General features: G+C 39.4%; 1 protein-coding gene across 4 annotated transcripts in view; it reads right to left on the reverse strand.

Moving 5' to 3' along the window:
• ARID1B (AT-rich interaction domain 1B) overlaps window positions 1-19,622 on the reverse strand; it is a 329,339-nt gene that overhangs the window by 235,587 nt on the left and 74,130 nt on the right. For all 4 annotated transcript variants that reach the window (XM_071549257.1, XM_071549256.1, XM_071549259.1 and 1 more), the window contains exon 3: window positions 13,179-13,325. In XM_071549257.1, the coding sequence (XP_071405358.1) occupies window positions 13,179-13,325 (147 nt within the window). The remainder of the gene's footprint in view (window positions 1-13,178; window positions 13,326-19,622) is intronic.

Consider the following 19,622-nt stretch of genomic DNA (forward strand, 5'->3'; position numbering starts at 1 on the left):
CAGCCCCTTTCTCTTCCAAAAGGAGAAATTAATCTAGAAATCATACCTAACTTCCAAAGAAGTTAGGTATCCTAATCTAAATTAGGTAACCTAATCTCAAAGATTATGTTAAATCTTTGAGATTAAACTTCTCAAAGAAAAATCCTGCCATGTATGTGGAGACATTTGGAAAACCTGCCAATCTGGATGCCTCAAGTGTAGGCCAGTCATTGTCAGTAAGACACCTCATTGCCTTCTTCAATGTTACCAATACCTTCCCTTCCAAAGTATCTGCAGTTTCTTTCTAAAACTTACTATTTCCTAGATGCCCTTTGTTAAGCTAATTTAAAAAAAATAATTTACAATGGGAACATAATTTTCTTCCTTCAGTATCCCAGTTATCATGAAATGATGTTAAAGGTTCAAACAAAGGAAAGTGGTATTGGGAGGAGTCCCTCAGAGAATTTGTCTCACCCTACCAACACAAAAGTTTGGTTGTTGGAGTGCCAGGACTGAGGACAAAAGATGTGGTAAACTTTTTGGTTTCCCTCAAACTAAGACAAATGACATCTAAACCATAAGACACTGGAGAAGGAAGGAAAAAAATATATTTTACGTAGCAGAGAGCAGTTGATGCAAAAGTTAGTTAACTAAGGTAAGCAAATATATTAATGAAGGTCAGTCCATCAAAATTCTCCAGAAATTATTAGAATGTCAGAGTACCTAACTATGGAAGGTTTTTTCCCTCAGAATACACAGATAGGGTCAATAAAAGCTCCCCACATCTTACAGAGAGATTTTTTGTTTGGACAACACAGCTTTTAGTCACATATTGGGTAACCTGAGCCAACTAATAAGATGGAAGGGTCTCTCCCCCTAAACGCCCTAGTTCATTATCACATGTGTCTCACCTGTAGGGCCTCCGTGAGCCACATTAAGCAAGCGATGCAGGAAGAGCTCCAAGATGAAATCATTCTCAGAAACCCTTATCTTGCTACTCTCTTTTGCCGCTATTGCATTCCATGGATCACAGAGCATATCAATAGTGGATTTAATCAGAAACAAGACATTTCTTCTGGTTTTCTTCTGTCATACTTGTAACATGCCACATGAAAAATAGGTGAGTTTGATGTTCGTATTAAAATGTGACTACTGCTGCACACTGCACAGGCTGATAAACAGCTGTCATCAGCTCTTCACTTACCGGCAAAAAAGGTAGGGTTTTTGTTCTAGGGATGTAAAGTTCCAGTGCAAATAAAGAAATGAGAGAGCCCAGAGAAGTAATCTGAGAAATAAAACTTGGAAATGAGGGGTAGAATGAGCATTTTATTTCCATGCATTTTCCCATGTTTACAGAGCTTTTTGGACTTTTCCTAAGAAACTATACAAGGCTTGACAGTCCAACAACACTTTCATTTTCTACATCCTTTCTTTCCTCTCCCTGCCCATCCTTTCACTGACAAAGCTATATTTAAAACAAAATAGAACAAACAAACAAAAAGTTTGAAAAAACTTCAAGAAAGTGTACTAGCTGGTTTTGCCCGCCATATTCTTTATAGTCACTTGGGACAGACTACCATGTTAGTATGATCACTTACAGATTTTGTGCCATCCAGCACCCTGCCCTGCCACACTGGTCCTTCCTAAAACTCCAGGAGGAATGCATCACTTCAGCAGACCAGAGATGTGAATCTGCACTGAGAAACAGCTCAGCACGCCAAAGAAACAGCTAAACCTGACAAAAGGTGGGAGAGGGGTAAGATTTAAAACCTGCCATTTCTTTCAGCTGGGCTACAGAAGCAGGGAGCTGGGGGACTCAGTGCCCCCGAGGACAGCAGCCTGCCCCAGACTGCCTGCCGCCGAGAGGTACTCCCAAGCATACGGCTGGCTGGCAGAAATGAGGTCAGCGCACTGCCCGCAGCTCACAGCAGAGCCGAGCCCGCAGCCAGCTTACTGAGTAAAGGGAAAAGCTGCACCCAGAGCAGCTGCTACCTCTGGGCTAATCAAGCTATAGGTACCCAAGGATGAGACTGCCTCACTCGAGACCACGAAACATTTACTTCTGCGTTTTCTCAGGGGCACATCTGTATCTGTGCTTTGCATTAAAAGCCAGGGCTTCATCTAAAGGCTCAGGAAAACCCGCAAATTGGTGAGGAAGGGCTGCAAAACATCACTGAGAGGTTGCATTTTAAAAAAACTCTACACAGAATGGAGACATTTGTTTCCTACCCTCCTTCCCTCCAATATAAAGCTGTATTATGTTATAAACAACATTTATATCAGAGTCCAGTGACACCTGCTAACTTACTCCCTAATACTCTACCATGGAGGTCTCTTCAAATGGAAAACTGAAGTAAGATTTGCCTACTATTTTACCAACAGTACAATCATAGAAGGAATTGAAGCTCAGATACAAAGAAGTCTGTAATAAACTTTGCAAAGAAGGTATTGTCACCTGGTCTCTACTGTTTTGGTTAACTTAATTTTCCACATTAGTATGTGGAAGGGTTAGTGTGCTACATTTAGGGCTACTGGAAGTAGATAATTAGCTGCATTACCACCCTCTCCTTCTCTGCAGTCTCTGAAGACACACAGTATCTGTGCAAAAACCTTTAAATCCAGCCCACGACGTGGAACAAGGAGTGGAAAGAGAACAGTAATTTCCAAAAGGAAGCACCCACTAGTAGAAGCAATTCAATGGACTGCACAATACAACAGTTTGAACCAACAGCAGCAAACCATTTATTTAATTTTCTGAGGTAGAAAAGTCTTCACCAATATTCCCAACTGGGCTAGTGCTGAGAGTGTCAGGAGGAGGGAGTAAGAGGGTGGAGAACAAGAGAAAGAAGTGACGAAAACGAAACTCTGAGACCAGACTATTGAATACTCTTTCATACAGCAATTAAAAAGCAGTGGCTTTCATTAAAAATTGGTAAAGGATTGCTAGGTAACAAAGCAACATTAATCCTCTCCTTTTTTGTAAGGGTGAATGAAGGAGGACAATCTTCATGAATTCTGTAGTCAGAGACTCAAAACCAAACACATAGAGCTGGTTACTTAGCCTTCTACCTAAAAACATGCATGTGGAAGACACCCAAGACAGCTTCTTGGCAGTGAAGGATAAGCACGAGGAAGACATGAAGAGAGAGGCTGTGCTCTCACAGACCTTAATTTATTGAGGGACAGCTCACCAGTTTTCTCCTATCTCCTGCAACGTAAAACACCAAGCACGGCTCTGTCAACATGTAAAGGTAAACTTGTTTTTTAAGTAGTATCTTATTTATTTCAATTTGCTATTTCATTCTTTGTTGTACATATCTGATTACAACCACTAAAACACCCCATAACAATTCAGTTGAATGCTCCAGAATCTATTCAGAATTGTACTACAGCAGGAGAAGAAGGCAGCAAAAGGGAACTACTGGAAAGAATAATGAATATATGTAAAATAAATGCTGGTCTGTATTCAAATAATACATTGTCTCAACAACAAAATCCCAATGCAAAATACAGAAAATAAGACTACATATGTCTACACTGAACAACTTCAATTACTAAAGAAAACACGGACAGCCAGAAAATGCAGTGGTAAAGTTTATGCCAGGAAATATTAACGAATGTATTTTCTCTACCTCTGAGGAAAGTAATGTATATTAATTTAAAGGTCATGAGAGAATACTGCTATATTTCAACTGGCCATGAGGTGTAATTTACAAGACCAGTAAAATTTGGAATAAATACTGTTCATACGAACTTAAAAAACAAAAAACAAACAAACAAACAAAAAAACCAAAAACCACCCACACACCAACAAACCCCCCACAAACAAACAAAAAAACCCCAAACCAACAATATACCATCAAAAACGCCTTACCACACACTTAATTTGTACTTTTCAGAATTTACATGATCACTTCATTCTGAATGCTATTCTGTTTGCATTTTAGAATTTTTCTTGTAACAAGATTTGTGCCTTTATATTCTAAAACATTTGCATAGATGACTTTGTCTATGAACAGCCATCAGATTAATGAATCATAAAATAAAGTACTATTACATGATCAGGTATTTTTTGATAAACTCACTACTCTGTTTAACTTACTGCTAAATTTCAGAGGTATGAATAAGATTATTTCTGGGATATTAGTTTAGCTCTCAGAATAACATTAAAAGAAAACCATCACTGAGTAATAAGGAGAGTGGTAAAGGGAGCAACAATAGTTATGATCACTGATCTCCTAAAACAAAATAGTTTTTATCAGCCTGCATTCCAATAGTTTTACTATCAAGTTAATTAATTGACTCCTATGCCAATATCTAAATGCCAAGCAATTAATGGCACTGAACTATAAATGGGTTTGTCTTTGCTCTTGTAGAGTTATTTTATAAAGCAAATGCAATTCTGTCACTTCACTGATTTAATGCAGGCTTTGTGAGGTTAATATTCCCAGGCAATCGCAAAATAAAGAACTCCTTTAATTAACCTTCTGTGATTTAAATACTGAGAGGGATCAGAACTTAGAAACTTTAAACAATATCACCATCGTAACAACAACAACAATAACCAAAGTGGATCAAAGCCAAACCACTGATTTGAGAACTCTGACAAATACATTTGAACACGTGTATCTTACTGTATTTATAAACTCATTAAAAAGACTTTTCTCTAAGCATAGCACACTAAATCCATGGTAGATTTTAAATAGCTTTTCTCATTGGGCTGAAAAATGTTTGTGCTCAGGATTATTTACTTAAAAATCCTGAAGTTCTTCATTTGAAAAAATGGTTCTGCATCCCCACCTTTTGCACTGGAATGCTTTGCTGAGATTGTTGTTACAGACATAGGACATTGCCTGCTAAATCTACAAACTGATTGCATGTAAGTAAATGACTACTTAAAAATAAAGGAGCAAAACAGGACTTCCCTTTTCGTCCCAGACTAGGTTTTCTCTCTTTCCAATTTAGCTGAAAGGAGGTTTTTATTGCCGGTTTCTTTATTATATTGTATTTTAGCTTCATTTAAGTACATGAAAAAAATCACCCGGACTCAGGCCTTTCAGCACTGTGCATCTTACAAGCACAAGAGCTGCAATATGTCTGCCAGGTTAAGAAAGACGCAGAACCACGGGAATAAAAATTAAAAACCAGCAGGGTACAGGTGGTCATGAACATTCCTGCCAAACAGGTTTGCAGTGTGCTCTGACCTATCTCCTCCAACTATCCAGCCAGATTTCATCAAACCCCCATCAGCAGCAGATGCCTCAAGAGCTGCACTTGCTGGTTCCTCAGGAGAAGAAAGCCAACCTTCAACATTTCTCCTTCAAATGGAAAAGCCTGCAAAAGCCTGCTTTCAGCAGAAAACCATTAAGAGATGAACACAGCAAAGGAACACACATACTGGGAAAATGTTTAACTACAGTGAGGGGAACTTTAGACTGAAGGTGCCATACAGTTGCTGAGACAGCTCTGAGGCAAACGAATACTCTCACTGACAGTCCTTTGGAAGATGATAAAACAGAAACATAAACATGCTACATTTTACACATGAACAGTAGTACCCCTTTGTAAGATAAAGTACTTCTCCTTTCCCAGTAATACACTTAACAAATCCAAGTTACTACAAAGACAGGTATGAGTAAGGAGTAATTATACATGCTAACTTTAACAGCTTCAGACCTAATAGACTGGAGTTGTATTTTTATTTGCATAAAGTGACCACCATGTCTGTAAACACTCTCTTTAAAATAACAGGGCCAAGAAAGTCTTCTCTAAATCTGAATGCAGATTTTTAAGTTTGGTCAACAAGCCTTCAGCAAAAATAAGCCTGCACTGCTGTGAGTGCTGCTCCATGCTGTGCCCTCAATTTTGTGTTTGTGCTCAGGTGTGAGTTTACAGACAATTATACTCGCTTTTTCTGCCTCACTCTATTCCTGCCAGCTACTTGGATCTGGAAGATTATTCTCCAAGTCTGACAAGGTAGCACCTATTATAATCTTATAAATACAGAGAGAAATCACTGAGGAAAAAAGAGAGAGGTTTGATATATTTCCTGGAGGGATATAAGCAATGCTGAGCAAACAGAGCAGTCTCCAAACGACAATAATCAGCCATTCCCACTCCTGGGAAAAGATGTAGCACAACAAGAGCCACAGTTTCACTGAACCCCCAAACTGACCGAGCAACCTCTACCAGACAGATAAACAGCCTTATGCTTAACACTTATTTGCTGTCCTAGCAGCATCATGATTATGAAATAAGACTTGATAAAAGCAGAAATCTAACTGGCAAGAAATTCAATCAGTATTCATTGAACCTACACAGGTTCAAATCTCCCTTGCCCTTCATGAAAATACCATGTGCTTAAGAAAGGCTCAAACAGGATAAATCTCTTTTTACAAGAATCAGTATGGTTCCTAAGTATTTCAACAGTTTTTAAATCACTTCAGTGTTCAGCAGGTGCTGGTCACTGGTGGCTTGCCTAGAAGCCAGATTTAAGTCATGGTGTGTGAGTTTGGCAGACAGTTGCTGAAAGCCTGGTCCCCTTCCCTGCTCACTCCAGGCCCAGCCAAGCTTTAACTACAGATGCAAGAAGTCAAGACTTCCACTCTGTCTTCTGGTATCTATCTGAGCTCTCTGAAGCAGGCTGGCAACATCAGGTTCAGCGCACCAAAATGGATGCAAGTTATGCTGTTGGTGTTCCTTGTCTCCAATTGCAGGTCCCCCATAAAGGAGGCTGAAAAAGCTGGTAGAAGTACCTATTAACTGTATGAGTGCTTAGTGATAAATCTGTGTTGAATCTTTTAAAGGAATCCCTTCTTCCTTGTACTTCTTCACTCTGGAAGGAATAGAATTTCTCCTAAGCTAAAAACAACTTCAGCATTTCAGGACAGCATGAGTATAACTGAGCACCAGGCATCTCTGTTCCTGAGATACGAAAGCCGTGAACGATTTATGATACACAACATGTAGTGGTGTCAGCCACTGCTGCTGACGGCAGGCTACAATCTCTTCTGAACATTAAATTTGATTATGAGTTCTCATATAACTGTAATAGCCAACTTCCACAAAGAATGCTGTCCTATATGCCTGGCAGCAAATGTCAGATTAACATACAAGCTTGTTCTTTCCTAGATTTCCTGTGGTTCATAACACAACAAATATTAAGTGCAACCACTCATCTAGTGGTAGATGATTACAGACACGAAAGTTAAAAGGACAGAAGGACAAATGATTTTAATTACAACTTTAAGATATAAGCAGCTGTATGTTACTCCTTAAAACAAGTTTAAATTAAATTCTGTGGGATTTGAGACTAAGTTACAGTACAGTTGTCTGCTAATTCTGTGCAAATTTCTAGTAGCTTAAAAGTGAAGATTTTATTATAAAGATTAATTGCATTGATGTATACAACCCAAATTTGGACTCACCAAGGACTGTCTGTATTACTTATTAGTGATTTTATGCGCCCCAGTTACTCCTAACTTACATTTTGTCCAGCGTTACACCCCCAAACAGATCGACAATGTTAAGTGACATGCTGCTTACTATACTGAATTTAAAAGCAATACTTAATCTCCATTGTATCAAAATCACTTTAATAATTTGATGTATTTTGCCACAATACAATTTGTTCTGTTTTCATGACAGTCATACAGCTTGGACATGAAAACAGATTAATTAGTTTCACATTTTGTTCACATTTTCAAAGACTGTTTCAAATCGGAAGTGTTTTAGCTGTCCTACCTTGCACTGACTCAACACTCCAGATGTCTGTGGAAGAACGTTCTCATAATCATCTCAGGCTTGCAACTGAGACTAGACCCATCGATCCCAGGTCAGGGAAACGGAGAGAAGTCAGAGCCCCTTGCAGAAGCATCAGTGGTCCCCAGCCCTGACTGAGGTGTCACCAGAAATGCTTCCCACCTTCTCACATGCGCTGCCTTCCTACTTCAGATGCTTTTGTACCTGAGACTACTAAAATGATTCACAGATTCTTACTGGCCCAAACTGCGTTTGTCCCCCAGGCCCACTCTCAGAAAATAAAACCACCGGTTAGTCTACTCTTTATTTGTCCTACACAACTTGCATTGGAAAAAAAATCTCGCCAAGATCAGTAAGGTAATGTATTATACTGGGAGGCAAACAAGGTTTTGGCCAGCTTTTAGAACATTAAAGTAAAACCTGACAATGAAGGAGTCTTGTTTGCTTGTTTATAAAACATTTTCTCCTTTTAAATAAAAGCAGACTAGAGACTGAGCCTGAACTACCAGACTGTTCATTTAAGGCATTTAAAAAACCCCCACAATAACCACAAGAAAATGATGAAAAAACACAAGCAAACACTTTGCGAGCACAGCTAACCAAGGACCAATGCCCCAGAAAACGCATATGCACAACAACTCACCTCCAGGAGCCGCCACACTTTTTCCCCTCTTAATCTCGTGCCTGCACACGAGAAAAGGGATCATCAAGTATAATCCCATTCTTTTCTGGAAATTTGCAAGCAGGAATGTGTAAAAAAAAAGATGGATTCATTCAGAGTAACAGCAGTAGGTGTAGAATAAAATCACTATTGTTGTTTAACTAAGAGTGAGACCATAACAGTTTTTCAGATCCATTTCATCTGCGAAAAAGTGATATGGTCCCAACTCATAAAATAACACAATAAAGCTCAAAGGCACGATTCTATCTCAATACATATGAACACAGGCTACATAAACCAAGAAAATACATAAACATGGCTGTTTACAAGCCAGTTGGAAGGCATAATAACCAAAAATATACATCACACTATCTTAACAAAATAATGTTTAATGATGACAGTTTAAGTTTGCAATTACATGACATTCTTGAGCAAAATATCACTTCTACTTATGGCAAAATATTTAAAACTGCAAAAACAACTGAAGCATTTATTCATTTATATGCCATTTCAAGATGAAAAACCCTGCCAAGGGCAACACCGTAGTAGTGGAGTACATCTTTCTTTCTCTTTTTTCTTTTAAAGAGTACTAAAAGTAAAAAGAAGTTTAAAAAAAGGCAGTATCTACATCTACTAGCAATATCTACAATATCTAATGATCAATGAATCTGCCACTGCAATAAATTTGCTTAAAATAAAGCTCTTCCTTTAATGGTTTTTACACAGCAGGCTCCTGATATGAAGAGGGGATGACTGATGCTGGCTTACAATATGGCTCTATAGTAAACTGTGCCAGTATTACTATCAAATCACCTCTTATGAAACTCCCTTTCTGCCCACCATGCAATCAATTTAACAAAGATCTAAACAACTTAACAGTTCAAACATTCAAACAAATCCCATTCTTCTCCTTCCCCTCTACAGTTATTAGAAGAATGAAAGTCACAAGTCACTGGAACAGTCCCAGAAATTGTTTTATCTGTTTACTTTTATTAGACAAGATTGCATATTGAATTCAAGTGAGTCAGGGAAAGCAGCAATGGCTTCACACTTCCACAGTATGTGAGAAATGAAGATGAGCACCAGTTCCAAGCCACAACAAAGACTTACACCTGACTGCAGGAGCTCACTCACATTCTGTCTAAGAGAGCAAAAATAAAACATCTGTAAGAAATTTTGCATCAGTTTTCTCCCCATAACAGAATACCTAGAACGTCACACTACAGGGTTTTACATGAAACTGGTGGCAAGAAAAAGCCCATCATCAAGCCAGAATAAACACTACTTTCAGCTTTATAAGCTCCAAAACAAGTAGATTGACATAAATCTACAAGGGAAATTAACATAATCCTGCAGGGAAAAGAAGACAAATTAGAAAAACCCTCTTTCTCCAATCTGGCACCTCTCTTCTCCATCCTGAAGTAAGACCAGTTCAACCACACATCACCAATCAATATAGAAAGACAATAAAAGGTTAATGAAGAATATAGAAAACATGAAGGAAATTCATTTGCAAGCTGGAAAGAGCGAGCAAAACCAAGGATGACAGACAGAAAGGATGACAGATTGTATGACTGAGACTACCTCCGCTTACTAATTGACAGGATTATATAAACAGGATGTACTGATATTTTTAAGAGTAGAAATAAGAAAGATACACCACCTGGTGCAACAGGTAATACATGATTCTGTAGTTTATTTTTAAATTGTATTTAGAACACGTAAAGGCAGTATTAAATCACAGCAACACAATCACTTATGTTTGAAGAGATCTTCAAAGAGAGGTCATACAGTCAAACCTCCAGTTCAAATCAAGTCCAACGAGAACAAGGTGCTTGGGGGCCTTGTCTAGTGGAATTTCTCCAATGATGGAGATTCTAGTCTCTCTGGAATTTTGTGTGTTTTGTCATTTTCGGCTTCCCGGTTTTTTATTGTTTTTTTTTTCTCTTACCAAGTTGCAACTTCCCTTTTCCCAGTCTGTCTCCACTGCGCCTTGTCATTCCACTGTGCCCCTGAGATGAGTTTCGCTCTGTTCTCACTCGCATGTCCCCACTTGGTAGCTCCTAAAACTATATGAGTACCTACTCCTATTTCTCTTGCTAAAATTTTAATCAAAGAAATTCTAATGTTTAAACTATTTTTGAAAGGTAATCAGTCTCATATAAGCAGAGACATGTATGCTTAACTAAGCACAGTTTTAAACTTTTGTCAGTAGCAGAATTTGACACATGCTTCCAACTTTTTTATTACCCTGGTATTAGTTTTTGTTTTGTTCACTGGTTACCACTTTACAGTAATTCTGTTATGCATCATCAGCAGAGAAAGAACACTGTCACTGAAGTGTCAGAGGTACAGACTTCCATTTCTTGTGCTAGGAATTTTTTTCTGGATTAGCAAAGGGAAAGCACACAGTGGTGTAGAGAGAAAATGTTCACCTCATGACTGCTTGAGAAAAGGGGAAGAGCAGCAATGGAACCAATCTGGAGATAGGGAAGGAAGCAAGCCCCAAGGTGGTTAGGACTACTTACTATGTATACAAAATAGTCCCATCTACACATAAATACATCAGGAAAAAAGGATGCATAACTGAGAACCTGGGATCAGAGTTCAAAACTTAAAAGGCTGACTGCTACTGAAGAACAGTTATTCACAAACCACTAAGAATTCAGGCGAAATTCTCACATTAAGGATTACCCACTGCGAGGCTGTAGCAGTGAGGACCCAATACATCATCTCAACCTTCAGATTCAGGCAAAAATGCCTACTGACCTTCAGATTGCCTGTATCAGCCTTGGAGCCTGGATTTAGACTCTCCTTCAATGTCCCCTCAAATCCTCATATTCTCAGAATCAGAGAATATTCTGAGTTGGAAGGGACCCACAAGGACTGACTCCAACTCTTAAGTGAAGGCCCATACAAGGATCAAACCCATGACCTTGGTGTGACCAGCACCATGCTCTAACCGAATGAGCTAATCTCAGAATCATTTTGGCTACATCGAGGCTAGTATCTTCTATCTGTGAATCTGGCCCTGCCATTCTCTTCACCCCAGTTCTCTGAAGTCCAAAATATATGGAAGGTTTTACACTAACTTTGCCTTTATCCTTTTATGGTACCTCTCATTTCATTGTGAAAACCTTCAGTTTACCAGGTCTGATAGCAAAGATGTAATTGAAACACCTATCAACAGATATATCAGTATCCTGTCATTTAGTCCTATGTAGTTGATATGTTTTGTATATTTTTTTAAACCAAAATATTCAATCCATTCAACTGACAGTATTGAAAGTGATGAGGTGTCCAAGGCAGCAAAAAAATCCATTTCAGTTTCACAAACTGTGATATGTAGACATTGGAGCAGCTATGTTTTTTCTATATCATAGGCTCTATTACTAGGACTTTATCTGCCAAGGCTTTACCAAGACGCTTATGAACAGTATTTTCAAGTCACAGAGAAATCAAGCATTTAATGGCAAAGGGAAAAGGAAGAAAATTAAATTTAAAGACACAACTGCAATCTTTAAAGTTACATATAATCCAAAAGATGGAATGTGGTGACATTTACAAGAATATCACAGATACAATTAAGAATTCTATTTCATAAACCATCCAGCATTTTAATGAAAAAAGTTAATTCTCAATGGAATTTTAAAATGTAGATGAAGAAAAATTAACATGTAATTACACAGTGAAATTATCATAGCTTTATTTTAAAGTCAAAGGAGGGGCGCCTCCAGTATCATTGCCACTACAGCATCTTTTGTTAGTTTATTTTACACACTATTTTTGTTTCAAGCTCGGATTTCTACACTGCACTAGCACTATCCCAAAATGTTAATCAGCCATGCCCAACAGAATTCCCCAGTGAACTGCAGCAAGTGCTGATGCTTCCACTAATACCCAGTCTTGAGCAACTCACTTTTGTTAGATTTCCCAGGATGGTGAGTATGCCTTAGTTTCATCCTTCCATTTCCAGATCACCTCTCTGTGATTAACAGACTTGAGACTGCAGATAGAACTGAGCCTACATGTTCAGCTGCATCAGCTGTGCACATCCATTTTGTTCAGCATCTAAAAATCTGAGTGTTTTACAAGCTGTGGGAACCAGACCCATACACTATCACTTATGATCTTAGGCAAAATCAGAATGACTTTAAATTAATTTTAATGGTTAACACGTAAACACAATTCAAAACCAGCAATGGATATCAAACTATGCAGTTTGACTAACTGGATGTGCAAACTGACAACATTCAAATTAATAGCTGCAATATCCATTTAAAATATCTTCTACAAAGGCTCCAAAATGCCTCGAACTCATCTGCTCTAAAATGAAGTAACAAAAACTCCTAACCAGCAAGTGACCACGTTAGATGCAGAAACTCTCAATAATATCTAACTTTGAGGGGAAAACAAAATAAAAGCAAAAAACCCTCCAGCCTCCACTCTCATCTCATCAAGAAACTGTTACTTCTTTTTAAAAGCAGAGTTAATAGTTGCTGGGGCATATGCACCGGCTTTATTCAAAAAAGGTGATACAAAATAAAGCCTGAAAGTATGTGCCAATGTATTTGTGCATATATCCCTGACGACTCTTCAGAGGGATATGGTCTGATTCCTTGTTTATTTAATTTTGCTCAATTTATTATTTAATTATTGTTATTTAATCACTACTGTTTCCTCCAAAAGGTAGGGGGTGGGTTTTGCTCATTACACACGGAGTATTTTTACCCTTGCAGCTCGGGGGAGACTGCCAGCAGCAGGGGATGGCACTTACCTGCTGAGCCTGGTACCTCTGCTGGGCCTGCGACAGATACTGTGCCTGGGGAGGCAGGTGCTGGGGCTGCGGCTGCTGGTTGTAGTACGGCTGCTGGCCCTGCTGGCAGTAGCCACTCACACCCTGCTGGCCATACTGAGGCGGGATCTGTTGGGAGAGCCAAGCAAAGCAAATGCGTGAGCTGAAACAGAAGGACATGGAATCAAGCTATGTTACATATGTGTGGCAGCCTCATCAGAAGTGGCATCTTGAGCTGCACCCCTGACCCAGTGGTCCCACTCTTTCACTCAGCAGTTAATGCCAGCCCTTAGAGCCTCCTGCCTGAGCAGAAGGAATAAGCTCAAGTCATCTGTATAGTTACTCTTTGCAGAAAGAGCTTCTATGGAAAATATGCTTCTGAACATCACGATCCTGTAACGCCCAGCCTTGAAATACCGAAGCAGTTATGTTAAATCTTTGCTTGCCATGGCCATACTACTGAGGCAAATTGACAGAAGAATCATTCTTATGCGCTGACCCAAAAGCAGAATTAGGAAAAAATGGAAAAAATAGACATTGAAAGATAAATGCCTTTTCTCTCTCTTTTTGGTTGTTTTTTTGTTTTTTTTAAACCCAAGTACTAATTTTTATTCAATATTTTGCCTTCAACCCTCATGGGTTTAGTTTTTGTGTGTTTAAGCCTTACACAGAAGTCTTGCGGTTTGGTAGGATTTTGGTTTTGTCAACTTCAATCTCTTTCAGTCTCCTTCCCCCCTACTAAAATATCTTTTCTAAAAAGTAACAACACAACACCAGTGCAACACAAAATACCCTGTTATACACCGTATCACATACTGAGAACACACACACACACAAAGAATTTAAGTTAGAACCAAAAACAAGTCTATTACAATGTCAGAGGAACTTTCTGCATCAGTTTAGTCTGTAAGTCTTGTATCAACAGACACTGACCTTTCCTTGAGATATTTGAAAGAGCACACACACATTCAACTCCTCATATTGTGTCTATATTGCCCAGATTTTAGGTACCCGTGCTTTTTCCCATGCTCTGGAATTTAGTATCTTTTCAGGCAAATGACAGATGCAGCAGAGGACCTCTCCCTGCACATCCCTGCCCTAAGCAAGTGTCTCAGACACCTGAGCTCATCCAAAATGCTTTGATCCCTGAACTGCTCCCACTGACTTTCTGATACCCTGATAAATCTTTTGGCTCAACATGTAAACACATACCTGTTCTACCTAAAGATAACTTACTCCATTAATTCAAATACATTAATATTTGCTGGGCGATAACAGTAACCATATAAAGTCAAATTTAAATGCCTGTTTAGGCTGCTTTTATCATCACAGCTTGATCTGCTCCTATTACTTCTGCCAGAAGTTGGCTGTGCTCACTCCTAAGGTCAGCGCTGTAACCCCACTTCTGCACTTGTTCTCTTGGCTTGCACTTCGGTCTCCTTCACCATCATTTCACAGGCAGTTAGATGTCTCTGTGACCACGGCAACCCTTTCTGACAAATAGCCTCTCCCTGCTGATGCATAAATGAGGCCTTTATAATGCAAACTAAAAAGGGTGCGTTGGAATATCATCAGGCAAACAGACAGCTGGAGTCTGGGATCTGACAGAAGACCACATGGTGATTTGCCCATCAGCTGCAAAGGTCACAGAGTCTGGACTGGTTCCTAGGCAGTGCTGAGGAGAAACCTGTGTTGTGGTCCAGCTGGGTTCCAGTAACACCAGGAAGCAAAGGAAAGATACCCTGACAGGAAAATATGGGCTTCTGGGAAAAAAGAGGAGTTGAATGCCCAGTTGACAGGATGGTGAAAAAGCAAAAGATCGGATTCATGAGGAACCACAGTATTTCTAGAATAAAGATACTTGTGCAGGGGGGCTGGAGTTCACCTAAGCATGGGGGCCAGATTGCTGGTACCTAAGGATCAAAGTGAAAATTTAAAATTAATAGAGGGAATTAGAAGAGCACATAGTTCAAAAGCATGGCATTGCTACATCAAATGAAGATACAGAGATCCTGGGTCATCAAGTGAAGATGTTGAGAAGAATCGAAGAATGAAATTAGACACACAGTGACTGCAGAGTAAATAGAGTGCCAAGAAGAAATTCCAACAATACATTGACTTGTACATAAAGAGAGAAGACTGGAACACCAAGCTGCAAACAAAAGCACTAGCAGCAGTCATGTAAAAAATACAGTAGAAAGGAAACACTAGTTTGCATCATCCTAGGATACAAATTCATAGGGAAGAAGCTGATGATGAAGTGACACTCTATACTAACATTACAGCATTTAGGAACAATCAAAATAAAACTTCACCTCACCAAGCAGCAGAGGTCTGGAGCTTGGTCAGCTCAGGAGGAGTGAGTGCTGGAACCACTAGGCATAGCAAGACTACAGCAGTGCTGACAGCAGCACACCAAGCAAGATCAGTAAAGGCACACTGCAAGATTGATGAGAGCAAGATGTCAACTACTCCCATATAGACTGAGCAAGCAGTCTACAAGGCAGAGACTAAAGTATCAGATAACTGTCAAAGGTTGTTGCATGGAGCTGCTGGTTAGGGAACCTGCATGTGGAGCCACTGCCTTTGGCTCAGTCCAGAGCAGCAGGAATCATCTACACCCTACGGCTGCAGAACCACTATGCATCAGTGACCATAAGACAGTTAAATTGAGCATCCCTATAGGAACAATGAAACCCAAAGAATCTGCTACTGTTGTGCTTAATTTCAAAAAGTGTAACTACATAAAAAAGAGAAAGCTTGTTAAAAGGAAGCTCTAACAGACAGCTATGAGAAATATAATCTGACTCACAGCATCAAAACTGCTTAACAACAACCACATGGAAAGCATTGAAATAATATTCACCGCCTATTCAGAAAGACTTGATAAGAGCAAAGGGACACCAGCATGGCTCATTGCAGCTTTCTAGAAGCAAAAAGACAACCCCTTCAATAAGCCAGCACCAGGTCTGAACAAGGAAAACAGAAAAGACTGTAAACTTCAACACTTCAAATATAATAAGGCAGGCCAGAAAGAAGTGGGGAAACAGCTAGGAAAGGGAATCAAATGAGGAATGATTCATTTTTTCAAACACATCAGAAGTAGGAGGTCTGCCAGAGAGTCTGAAGTGACGAAAGATGATGGAGGTTTGAAAGGAGATACAGAGAACACAGGGCCACAACAGAAAAGCTGAACAAATTTTTTTGCTCTAGTGTGCACTGTGGAAAAATCTGGGGGGGGGTTCCCATGCTGGAGCCCTCCTTTGTGAGGAGCTTGATGAATGTGTCTGAATCTGATGGGACCTTTTGTGGAACAAAGTGACAAATGAGCGATAAGTAGTTTGGGACCACAAAGTATCACTCTACAGAGCTAATCAAATTCAAAAAGTTGAGTAATTAATGATCACACACAGCTTCTAAATTGCAGCTGCCTCAATAGGTGAGAACTGGAGTATGACTTACCAAAAAAGTCAAGAGATTTGATTCATTTAAGACTACAAAGGACCGATGACTGTTCTGGATAAGAATGAAGATCAGATTTATGAAACATCAACGCAGCTTTTGCAAAAGAGTATCCCTCTCTACAGACTTCTTGGACTCACTAGGAAGGATCAGACAAAAAGGTTCAGGGAATTGCTACAAGAATCATCAAAGGTACGGAACAGTTTCTGTACAAAGAAACCATAACCCTTTGAGTAAGGAAAAGACACCAGGAAGTAGGAATATGATGGAAAGCTACAACAGCATCTTGTCCAACACAACAATTAGGATGCATTTGATAGTAGAAGCAAACTTCAAAATGAGAGAGACAGGTTCTCTAGTCACCAAGGCAGCAGATGTTTGAAACTCCTTGCTGAATTCATGTTTTGAAAGCTGAAAGCTTATGTGGGCTCAAATAAAGATTGGACAAGTTCACAAAAGACATCCTCTGAGTGTTACCAAACATATAGAGCCACATCTGGCTCAGGAAGTTCCTGAACTGAAAATGGCTGGAGGCTTGGAGAGTACTGGGGGAAGTATCACATGCTTGGTTTATTCTGACTCTCCTCTAGGCATCCAATCAAAGCCTCCACTGGAGGAAGAGTACAAGGGCTACATGAACCCCTGATCTGACCGGATAAGGCCATGCCTATGTTCTAATCTCTTTGCAAGAGATATTCAAGTACGACGAGAAAGCAATGAAGGGTTGGTCTGCAAGGTGCTAAGTAACAAGCATAAGCAACCTGAAGAGCAGTAGCAGCTTCACTGTTAGAAGCTGGGAGACTGCTCCATTTTCTTACATATTTTCCCTAATAATCTGATTCCAGGCACTGGTTTAAAAAGGGGTACTGAGCTCTTCTTCTGATCTTACATATCAGTTACTCGTGTTGGAATTTTCCTCCATACCCTCCCAATCCAAACTGTTTTAAAAACCCAAACAAACAGCACCACCTAAAATACAGGAAGTATGTTTACATTCTGTCCTCTTCAGTGCAGAGACCCATCACCACTGCCTTAGCAGAACACTCAGTATAATTTGTGCAGCTATTTAAATAAATAACAAACAACTACATGCAAATTAATCCTCCTGTTTACTGATGGTGATCACAAGATACCGCTTATGGACAAATGTTCATTAAACAGCATGTTAAAAAAACCCAGCTTAATTAAAATCTCCCCAGAACAGAACAAATCTGAAGCCAATTACTTACAATGGTTGGTGTGAATGACCCAAGCACCCTCTTTCTTCATAAAGGAAGCCCTCCCTGCCCTTCTCCCTTACACCCACATTCTTTGTGGCCACACAATGCAGAAGATGAGAATTTGGGAAACTTCATCATGCCTGTGGTAGTGCACACATTCTTGGAATGGTACAAGAGAAAACAGACTCTATTACTAGGCAAGCACAAAAACTGTAGCAATTACTTTGACTCCTATCTGACTTACCCAGTACAAATAGCATTATTTTGGGAGAAGTATGACTGATCATCAGTGACTAAACCACTCTGAACACAAACAAAGAAAGGATGAGAATAAAAGAAGAACAAAACTGGCAGCCAAAATGAAGAGATGGGGGAAATCCAATTAAATCTGTAACTTAACCCATTATCTTTAATTCTTGTTTGTATAAGGGGTCTGGTGGCAGACATTCTTTGACCAGGTGATACCTCGACAGTAACGGAAGTCTTAAGCAATTTTTGCATGCACAATCCATGACTGATGTCAAAGGAGAAGCTTCATTAGACAGCATTACAGTCATTACAATGATTTTTAAAATTAAAATGTAACAGAATTAGTGTCTCAGCATAGGTAGACTAATAATATCATCAATATGCAGTTACTGCACTTTTAAATCATCCTGATGGTGAGATGCAGTCAATAATGGAAGAAGCTTTACATGTCCCCTATCACAGAAAGCTCACCTGACCCACCTGAACACATCAGATACCATGACATGCTCACTACATGGACAGAGCCCTGGCCCCATTGGTCATTGCTTCCCTCTGCAATCTATTTGGGGCCCATAAACTCAGGCAGGATAAAACACTGGTAGAAAGGAACAGCACAACTCAGAAGCTGTGGACCACAGTGTCATGATATACCAATGTGTGAGAAGACAGGTGTGACTAACCTGATGAGCACTAAGCCCTGCCTCCAGGGAAACCGAACTCCGGAGGCAGGGGTGGCACTGAGAAGAAAGGGTGGCACTACCCAGTTCAATGGCCTACTTTGCTGAGAAACATGAGACAGAACATTGTGAAACAAGTACCATGCTCAGAAATGTAATCATCACTAGCATTCCACTTTCTTAGCACCTGTAACACTGTAATTACATAGAAATTAGAACAAAAAAAAATGTTACTGAGTGGGATTCTCAGGAAAAAACCCTTACCACCTGGTACTTTACACTATGAGTAAAACAGCACATTCTTTCAGTTAACAAAAGGTTATAGTAAGATTTAATTCTAATTATTTTAATTTTACTGGGGTCAATTCAGTAGTAACTATAAAGAAAGCTGTCGCACAGTTCCCATCAAACCTTCAAATAAAACTTGCAAATAAAGTATCTACTGCTTTGGCCTTAGATTTCCAAAGCCAGACCTCTGCCAAAACCTAAATATTTCCCCCCAAACATTCAGACCATGCATTTCTTCACGCTTTCAAATAGAAAGTTGTAATGGAAAACTAACCCCCTGACTTTCCCATACTTAAAATAATTCTTGTTTGCATCTATAACTTTCAAACTCACATAAGCCCAGGCCTTTATCTGTATATTTAGATTAACTATAGAAAGAAGAAAATTATAATATGCTTGTACAGCATAGGGAAATTCTCTGGCACATGCTCAGTGGAAGATTCTATCACTTTTAGGGCAACATGGTCTCCTGTCTCAAACCAACATGTTCAACCCCAGCATTGTTGTGCACACATAATCTTAATAAAGGT

This window comes from Pithys albifrons, chromosome 2, assembly GCF_047495875.1.
Source record: "Pithys albifrons albifrons isolate INPA30051 chromosome 2, PitAlb_v1, whole genome shotgun sequence".
NCBI classification, from domain to species: domain Eukaryota; kingdom Metazoa; phylum Chordata; class Aves; order Passeriformes; family Thamnophilidae; genus Pithys; species Pithys albifrons.